Below are 9,784 nucleotides of genomic sequence, written 5' to 3' on the forward strand. Positions count from 1 at the left end.
TTATAATTTCATAATAATATATGTAAAATATATTTAGGCTATAATAATAAGTAGTGTTTATCGATTTTTGCAGAAGCAGATTCAAGCCACTCGAATTTTTTTTAAAATATGATGTTGCAAATGGTAATACAATAACTAATCAATTTATCACTTTTCTGTAAGAACGGGAGATTAATTGGCTACGCATCGCTGACATGGGCTGTTAATTTTTTATAACTTACTAGTTCCATGTACATGGAACTAGTAAGTTATAAAAAATTTATATCAATCGAACATAAGAAGAACAATCGACTATGGATGCTTTCTAGTAAGGACATAGCCAGACATAATGTAACACAGTGAATCATTACATCCTTGTTTCTCTATTAAACAAGGATGAAACGATACACAGTATGTTGTATTCTATAACTCAATGCAAGTTTTGTTATCGTTATAATGTCGTTGCACAGCTTTTTTATCAAGGTAAAAAAATAATGATGTTATAACAATAACGAAACTTCAAGTTACAGAATAGCTTGGAATAGCCCTGCAAGCCTTGCTGGAAAGTACCCTATAGTTGGTGAATTTTTTATGGCTTACTTACTATTTCCATTGCACATAGACTTTCTAATGTCTGTTTTCACCAATGTAGTGTTCTAAAGATTAGAAAAAGACGAAGAATAAATTGAATCGAGATTAAAGTTAATCTACATTGGTGGAAATGAGCATAAAAGACTCTTAATTTATAAAATAACTTATTCTTTTTTAACTAAACTTTTATCATTCTGCAGAGGAAAAAAGAAAAGAAATCGTGCAAGAAACTCAGCTCGTACAATTGAAAAGAACAGTCTTTTACATTGGCAGCAGTGCGATAATCGAACCAGCTGTTATCACTGTAACGTCATATTTTAAAAGCACAATATGGCACAGACCCCCCCTGCCGTTGTTCCAGCAGGAAAACATTGGAAAATGGGGAATTACCGATGTCGTCTTATTCCGCGGTAATATAACGACTCTCGCAAATGTTAGCAGTGTGGAATAGCACAGAAAATACTTGTTATTTTTCATCGAGGGAGGCCGAGGCCGACGTGAGCTTATTTGGAGCATACTTGTAGCCTTGCAAACAAAATGTGAGGGCTACCTAACCTCGTATTCACGGCAAGTGAATATACGAATACGTTCTCGGTAAGGCAGGTGATAAAACTTCGTTGAGGAAGTTAGCAGAGCGCAAAACGTGTTAGAAGAGACAGAGTGTGAAACGATTGTCGCCTCGATTTAAACGACGAATTCTCCGTCGACCGACGTGTCACACGATGAACGTCGAGAATGTGGAGAATGATACCTTTGGATCATACTGTGCGCTGTTGGTTGCCTTCAAGACCATGAAGGAACGTTGCCAGCAATTGCAGACACGATTGGCGACAGTGGAGGAAGAGAATATGTGTCTTAGACTTGAATGTGGCAGAGACATGACTACAGCTGTTGTCAAAGACAAAAGTGATAAATCTACACTGCAAACTCTGCAGGTTCGTTAAGTCAATGGCTGTGTTCAGCAGAGAAAACAATTTTATAATTGTTAGAAAATTCTTTAATATAATCGATTTAGATTCAAAGAAATTTAAAGGCAAGATCAGTCATACTAAAGAATTTTACAACAATTGTAGAGTTGCTTTCTCTACTGAATGTAGCCAGTGGCATTCAGGAGAATATTTATTTTGCAACCGTTGGAAATTTTCTTTACTAAAATAATTTTTCTAAATTTAAAAGTATAATTCAATCAATACAAAACTACTTTGACAAGAGTTGACTTGCTGAATTCAACCAATCAATTAGATAACAAATAATTGAAGATTTTATCTCTCAAATTGTGCTACAATACTCAAAGTACAATGCAGATTGTAAAAGAGATTTATTGTCAAGAATTTTAAAATCTTTGAAAGTGACCTTTTCTATTGTTTTTCAAGTAGTCTCTTCTTTTCTATTTTGCCGTGAGATTTGTTTAGTTCTTTTCGTTGTTTAAAAGCTACACAATTAAGAATAATACAATAAACATACGAAACATTAACATTAATATTGTTTAAAGTACAATAAGTTTTGTGTACTTATTTCCTTCAGTAATGTGAAACTAAAGAAGAGATATAAAAATGAAGGATTAAGGAATATTTTTCGTTGTTTCACATTTGCATTTGTGATATTTATACACACTTACAGATACAATGTGTATTACGTTGAAGCATTTTTGATTGGTTAATTGGTAAAATTCTTCTTGTGGTCAATTAAATCCTTCAAAGCATTTGTAACTTTTGACTATATCCTTAATAATATATATTTAAAAATTTACATTTTTGGATTATAGGAAAAGATAGAGGAACTTACAAAACAAAAGTCTCAGTTGTCTCATCACATTTTCATGGTAGCAGCGGAAAATCGTCAGTTATGGAACAGGTTAACAAGATTGACTAAAACTAATAAATCATTAGGTAGCCAGTTAACGAAGATCTCGGATACGCTTAAACAGCATCCTACTACACAGCCGTCTGACATTATTTCATACAACTTTCGCGATGTGGCTAATTTAGATAAACATGATGCTAAGACATATTTATTAACTACAGATGGTTAGTATCGATTTGAAATCAAACATACTATACTCAATTTCTTGTTACAACAATTTTTGTTGTTTCAGGTGAAACAGAACAAAGCTTGGAAGAAATATCTCTTCGACTAATAAATAGTATTATGTTAGAAAAGTCAGATCTCGAACAGCAATGTGCAGAGGTAAAGAAATAAAATTTATAATCATTTAATATCTTTTATATAATATTTGTTGTTTCATGCAGATGATGCAGTTAAACAATAGTTCTGAATTAAATTTACAAAATGTTGGTTTCACATATCCAGAAGATTCTGACACAGATTCGTTAGAGCAACTAAAACAGCACGAAATTCGATTATCTCAAACCAAGGATGCCTTACTTGGACAACAAACTAGGTTAAAAAGGGCCTTACAGAATCTTAAAAAAATGAGGAAAGGTAAGACTCAATCAAGTATAGTCAATTTAATCGATTATCATTATTTTTTATGGTATTTGTTGACACTAGAAACTGTATAACAGTTCGGCTATAAATGATTTTGTGTCAAATCTTCAAGAAAGAAAGATATACTGTTTCTCTGATATATACTATCTTACTTTAACTTATACTGACTTATATACTTTAACATATATTTCTCATTCTATAATTTTAATTGAGATTATAGAGCGAACAGTATAAGTGATTGGAGTGATAGTATAATATATATACAGGGAGAAACTATATCTTTCTCTCTTATAGGATTTTTATAGAATTGCTTGTGACTAGACTCTAGTTGACATTATGAAAAATCTGAAATTAATCAATTTCAAATGTTTTAGGAATGATATGTAATAATTGTCAAAAAAATGCAAATAAAAAGATGTGCCAAACAGGTACACAATTTGATTCCGATGATAATTTCAAAGAACATCGAGCTACTCAGACTAGTCCCATGTCTCCGAGTCTTTCTATGGAAAAATGTCCTAATCTGAACGATAATATAGATGTTGAGATCAATACATGCCCATTGTGCGGAATTGTTTACGAAAAATCCATACCGTTTGCGGAATTCCATGAACATGTCTTAAGCCATTTTACTAAGGAAATGTCTACAGAGGATTTTGAGTTAGTACATTGATTTTAAAATCAAAAGTGATGAATCATTCATACGAAATTTTCTTCAGATTTCAACATATATAAGGAAATTTATGGTGATTGGGAAATATTGAAATAGATAAAAGCTCGATGACAGTAGTATAATTTATATAAACGAGACAATACTGTAAGTTGCAAAAGTATTTATTTTTGTATCAATAAACACAATCATGAAATGAAAATGAAATATTTTTCCTCGCAAAAAGGATACTAGAAAAAAATGAATATTTATGTAATAAAATATTTTTTTAATCTCCAAAAATCGCGAATATTAATTCATTTCTCAATAGATGTATTCTTTACATTTGTAATCATCTAAGCTTTTGACTATAAAAGATTAAACCTGATTTCAAATGCACTTTACGAAAGATTGGTAAGTTTAACATCCTTTTTATCCGATGGTTCCTGTGATGTTGGTTCCAGCAAATTCTGATGAAACCATGAAGGTCTTTTCTTTGGCATCTCGACTATTCTTTGATTCTGAAATTAAACATATATTAAACTCACACATTTAACAAGTAAGTTGTTAAAATTAAACTCTATATTCTATAAACTCTATATTCTACTCTATAAATTAAACTCTATATTGATAAAACATATTATTAATACCTTCCAAAAATCATCTGTTTTAGACTCCTTTTCTCCATCATATAATACAATTACATTTTGTTCTACTGGACTTAGACCCAATTCCTTTTGAATAGCATCTTGCATTTCTTTAGTTTCGAGCTTTACTTTTTCATAACAATGTCCTATATAACAAACAAATACATAAATTGCAAATTTTCCTTACACATTCTTATATTTACGAATATGTAGAAAATTATTTTATAATATTTTTCATAATCTATAACAGGCCTATTTGATTCTGGAGCTAAAATGTCATTGATTCAAAAAAATTCAATGTAAAATTGAACAGGCCTGATTTATGGCTGTGTTTTAAAATTCACTATCAGTAAATTCGTTACGTATAATATACATAATGTAAACTATAGATTTGCAGCGCTGGCAGTGAATTTTAGAACACAGCGTATATCTTATTAGATAATATTTACCACATAGACGACCAGCTTCATAATGATGACCACAATTCACACATGATAATATATTCGTTTTTGCAATAGGTGGCTTCCATACATATTTCTCTACTCCAAATCTTCTCTTATATCTTATATCCAGACTACGTCTTTTTTTTGGAACTGCCCATAAGAAGCCATTGTCAAAAATTTCTTTTAGACTATTGAAATGGTTTTCAGATTTCGATTCATTCAAGAAACTGTTGCAATCAACTGTACATAGTGATCCTATAACAGAAAATTGAAAAGCTTTTTAAATTTCAATAAGTGTGTCAACAAAATATATTCCATTTGGCATATTATTAAAAATGTACGTAATTATACAGAAAACGGCCGACCTCACCGATTTTAATGAAATTTATAGGCTCATTCGATGCGTTTTTGCACAAAATGAACAGATCTGGTAGAAAAAAGTGTCGCTCTGTCTCGTACACCGAGATATTAAGCGTTAAAGTTCACAACTATTTGGATTACGAAATCTGTATTATAGCATTTGTAACCAATGGAGAAAGTAGTGCGAGACACCCTGAATTCGACATGGGTTTTTACTGTCTCTAAAAAGACTGTTCTTACTCTACTATCACTCTACTATCTTTATGGATTATATCTTATAGGTTAAAAATATTTCAAGCAGACAAGTCTAAGTTGCAACTTCTAGGTTCTAAGAGGGTAGGATATGTTATTTGCTTAATGTTCGGGGCGGTGTAGCCGCCGTATTTATATATATTTCTTAACTGAATAATTGTGAACTTTAACGCTTAATATCTCGGTTCGTGGGGCAGAGCGACACTTTTTTTTGCCAGATTTGTTCATTTCGTGCAAAAATCCGTCAAATGAGCCTAATTTCGTTAAAATCGGTGAAGTCGGCCGTTTTCTGCATAATTATCAAAATGTATAATATTATCGATAGAACTAATTTTTTAAACTTTAGTTGAGGTTAGGAAATATAAAAAAATGGTAAAAAGAGAGTATCTTATTTATATTAACTTTTAAAATTCAAGAATTACTAAGAATACATTTATATGTATTAATTTTCAATTACCTGGAGGAAAACCACGACCAAAAATAATTTGAATTGCTTGTTCAAATTTTTGAATAGCTAAACTTAACCTATTCATCGTGCTACCAATTATTGTACTAGTCAAGATCAGTAATCACGAACATCTCCAACAGCATCGCTGTTTATATAGTAGATTTAAAGATAATAGCAGAATGTTGACAATATCGACTGTTAATATAAATTTCTCGACTGTCGATATTTAAAATATATATAAACAATCGTCTGTAACGTCGGTATAAATTCATGATTTAAATATACCGGATGCCCCAAATCTACCACCCTACTTGCTAATGGCAAAACCATGAAGTTATTTTGTGATGAAAATTCTATAAATATCAAATTGTCAAGACTATAATAAATAATTTTTAAATTAATAATTTAAAGTTATATTATATCGCGCTTGTAGGTATGTGGCATTTTGCGTGGTACATTGTTAAAACAAAATTTATTAAAATTTCCATCTCAAAATGATTTCAGGAATCTTAGAGTTATCATTATGCAAATGCTTCATAAATAATTTATAGCATAATATATATCCATATAACTTAATAGTCAGGCCTTCCCAACAAATGAATCCTATGAATCCATTTCAATTCATTTCAATCCATTCTCATTTGCTGGATTAATATATTTAAGGTCTTAAATTTATTTTCAAGTGCTCTACGAATTATTTTATTAACTACAAAGCATCATAAGATGAATTTAAAGAAGCCTTAAATATTAGGCTTAAATATTAATCTATAAAGAATACCACTGAACTAGCAAACGGGAATGGATTGAAATGAATTGAAATGGATTCAGATTTTCAGAAATATTGATTCATGAATGTTGAAATGAATACTTTTCAATCCTGAATGCATTTTTATTTATTTATAGGAATTTCATGGAGCATATCTCTATGCCTTTCAATCTAAAAATAATATTAGCTTTTTTTGTGCATTGTGAATACTGTTCAATTCAAAATTTTGAATAGGAAATGCAGTTTTTCAATTTAATTGTAATGTATCCAATGGAATCTATTTGAATACAATTGAATCCAATTAAATCCAAAAACAAGTATTCGCTATTTAAAATATGCATTCGGATAGAAAAAAAATTTCAATCCATTTTAATTCATTCTCCTTTGCATAATGCAGATAGCAGATTGCCATCATTTTCTGTTCGAACCTGCTGACAGTCTGCTAGAAGACTGCAGACATTTTGTTATCTGGGTAGATAATATATATAATTATACTTAAGGTTTCCTTAAATTTATATCTTTAGATGCTCAGTAATTAAAAATAATTAGTAATAAAAAATAAACAGTAGTTAAAATAATTCGTAGAGCATCTGAAATAAATTTAAAAAAGGGCTTAAATATATAAAGCCTATTATGAATACAAACACTAATTATACATACTTATGATGCATTGATATTGTATACTTTTAAAATTGAATTTTTTTCCGGAAAATTACTTTTTAAAACAACGATTTGGTAATGATAATTTTTTTGCTGATAGTTATAACTAGTTGAAAATTAAGGCTGGGAACTTTTTAAAAGTGACATTCCCAATCTTATTTTTAATTAATTATTATTCTTATCTTATTATTAAATAATTATGTCATAAAAAACTGCAACGTCATTATTAAATCGTTGTTTTAAAAAGTAACGTTAAAATAAGTAATTTTACATCCTTTTTTCCATAATTCGCAAAAATAATCGAATCTGGATGTTATCAATAAAAACATATGTAGTTTTAAATAGAAATCAATATTGTCGTATTAATTGCAATAATTACTAATAATAATTATAATATAAGAATAAAAATAAGTTATAAAGTTACAGTATTTTAATCTTAGCTAATCAGTTGAATTTTAGCAGCCATGTAAAGTTGTCTGCTTTTTGTATAATTTTCAAGTAGCACAGCAGTGTTTGCGTAACGCTAAAAAAAGCATTGATTTTTTTATGCTTTGTTAACGCTTATTGTGAGCGCTGTGTACTTTAAGTTATATCTTTATTATCAATGTGACTGCATATTCAGCAAAAAAGCAGTTCAGTTATAATTAAAATATAAAATTATAAAATATTAAAATTCTTTAACATGATTAGTTTATACATTCAGATCTAGCGAGGAAAATGCAACCAGTATGTACCATTTAAACTGTGATTTTCTACGTGATAAACGTAGAAAGCGTTTAAAGCGCGTCTGCGACAAACATCAATGACGATGTTTTCCATGACGCGCATGCGGGTTACAATGGTTCACAAAAAGCACATAGCGGATCATCTAAAGTCGCGGAGCCGCTCTCATTCGTGGCTAGCGATGCGACGAGACGGACGGGACGCAAGACGGGGAGAAGGTCGGCCATCGGCTAGAGGAGGGGACACGATTTTTCGAAGTGTTGGTGGGATCGAGTAATAGACGTCGTAAGAGGTACGGGCTCCTCGGGCAGTAGTGAGTTCCCTCACTATAGTTCTCGCGATGGCATGTATAGGATCGAGTAGGCTTTGTGCTCATGTGGAGAGATTGTGCCAGTTCGGACATTTCGCCCAATTACGGAGGAAAGTTTCGACTACGACATGTGTGAAATCGCGGTCGGTGCTCTCGTCGCGCACGAGCGGCACGCTCCTCCAAAACTGCCAGGTACGTTAGTACGGCTTGTTTCACCCTTATATTCAACCCCGCCGCGATTTCACCCCGTTTATATTGTGCCGCCTGGAGCGCGTTGTTCTGATGGCCGACGGTCCATCAGACACGACAGGCTCGAGAAAACGTGTCGTCTCATTCACTTTTCTACGATTTTCACGTTTCTTTTCGACTGTTCCGCCGACCTAACCTATACACGGCAGTGACATCTAACCCCCGTCATTTTATCATACATCTCCGACGCGAAATGACAGCTGATCGAGTGGATCGTTTGGAAATTTTTTAAGATACAGTCATCCGAGATTCAGGGAATTTTAAATGATAACTCTTCGAGAACTCAGTGAAAAAAATTACATAATATGTAGGGCAGATACCAGTTGCACGAAATCCGACTCCCCGGTCTTTGCGAGGGAGATCGCGAAGTAAAACTTGTCATCACGAAATAAAGTGTCAGAATCTCATCTTTCGCACATAAAATTCGCCAATATGTGAGATGTCGCGAAGATATTTGAAGCAACATGATTTTGCTCCGATATATGTTTATCAGCTGGTCCTAGCAGACGCTATATGGATCGTCTGCTAGTGACGTTGGATGTCAAATGAGCGACAACTTCTTGGCAAATGTATAAAAATTAAATCAAATGAGGATCGCATGTAACCGCTACAATTTATGCACATTTTTTCTCGACGTTCTTGTTATAAGAATTTTGAATAAAAGGCATAAGAAATTTCTGTGCTATTTTAAAGATTGCATTGATTACGTGAGCGAGTCGGCTGTGCCGCGCATGCGCGTAATAAAATTCGAACACACCAAAGTTACACAGGGAATTGATTGTATTATATATCTTGGAATGAGACGAAAATTACAAAAGTGACCAAATTCATTGGAATATTTATAATTTCATTGATCAAATGATCAATGCATATTAAATTTACTCACTTTTGTAATTTTTATTTTATTCTAAGCTACACAGTCGATCTGTTGTATATTTATTATTTTATTTATTTATTTATTTATTTATTGTATATAGAGAAATTACAAAGCATACACAAATGGTAAGGCAGAATTGCTGTTGCTAAGCCTTCTAGAAAATGAAACGAATTACAAATTATAAATTACATAGAAATTAGTACAGTTCCAGAAAGATAAGCTTCTTGCTTAGTAAATAACTCGATAGTTTTAAGAAAGTAGAGGCCAAGAATGAGCATAATTGCTGTTACTAAGCCAATCAGAAAACGAATTACTAATATCTTGAAATGAAATGAAAATGAAAAAAAAAAAATTATAAAAAATTATAAAAAATTCAGTAATT

General features: G+C 31.6%; 4 protein-coding genes across 8 annotated transcripts in view; 2 read left to right on the top strand and 2 right to left on the bottom strand.

The window, feature by feature from the left end:
* Positions 1 to 1,343, bottom strand: part of LOC108689566 (carnitine O-acetyltransferase) — a 7,621-nt gene extending 6,278 nt beyond the window's left edge. Inside the window, exon 1 of one of the 4 annotated variants that reach the window (XM_018196393.1) lies at positions 1,322 to 1,343. In XM_018196393.1, the coding sequence (XP_018051882.1) occupies positions 1,322 to 1,332 (11 nt within the window). In that variant the 5' untranslated portion in view covers positions 1,333 to 1,343. Of the gene's footprint in view, positions 1 to 1,125; positions 1,202 to 1,321 lie in introns of those variants that run through there. The other 3 variants (XM_018196396.1, XM_018196395.1, XM_018196398.1) reach the window with 3 other exon arrangements.
* On the top strand, positions 1,293 to 3,823 carry LOC108689567 (protein spindle-F). 2 transcript variants are annotated; one of them, XM_018196399.1, is made up of 6 exons: positions 1,293 to 1,505; positions 2,336 to 2,597; positions 2,666 to 2,757; positions 2,820 to 3,012; positions 3,393 to 3,678; positions 3,738 to 3,823. In XM_018196399.1, exons 1-6 carry the CDS (start codon positions 1,293 to 1,295, stop codon positions 3,751 to 3,753), a joined length of 1,062 nt encoding a protein of 353 aa, XP_018051888.1. In that variant the 3' UTR covers positions 3,754 to 3,823. The 2 variants fall into 2 exon arrangements, with proteins under 2 accessions (XP_018051888.1, XP_018051889.1); XM_018196400.1 differs by having other exon boundaries at positions 3,393 to 3,799.
* Positions 3,824 to 3,834: 11 nt separating this feature from the next.
* Positions 3,835 to 5,926, bottom strand: LOC108689568 (39S ribosomal protein L32, mitochondrial). Its single transcript, XM_018196401.1, has 4 exons — positions 5,827 to 5,926; positions 4,764 to 5,012; positions 4,318 to 4,460; positions 3,835 to 4,188 (listed from the first exon to the last, which is right to left on the bottom strand). The coding sequence occupies exons 1-4, from the start codon at positions 5,900 to 5,902 to the stop codon at positions 4,069 to 4,071; spliced, it is 588 nt and encodes a 195-aa protein (XP_018051890.1). The 5' UTR covers positions 5,903 to 5,926; the 3' UTR covers positions 3,835 to 4,068.
* A 2,341-nt stretch (positions 5,927 to 8,267) lies between these two features.
* Positions 8,268 to 9,784, top strand: part of LOC108689409 (decaprenyl-diphosphate synthase subunit 1) — a 48,445-nt gene continuing 46,928 nt past the window's right edge. Inside the window, exon 1 of the mRNA XM_018196160.1 lies at positions 8,268 to 8,468. Coding sequence (XP_018051649.1) covers positions 8,307 to 8,468 — 162 coding nt within the window. The 5' untranslated portion in view covers positions 8,268 to 8,306. The remainder of the gene's footprint in view (positions 8,469 to 9,784) is intronic.

This window comes from Atta colombica, unplaced genomic scaffold, assembly GCF_001594045.1.
Source record: "Atta colombica isolate Treedump-2 unplaced genomic scaffold, Acol1.0 scaffold27, whole genome shotgun sequence".
NCBI lineage: Eukaryota > Metazoa > Arthropoda > Insecta > Hymenoptera > Formicidae > Atta > Atta colombica.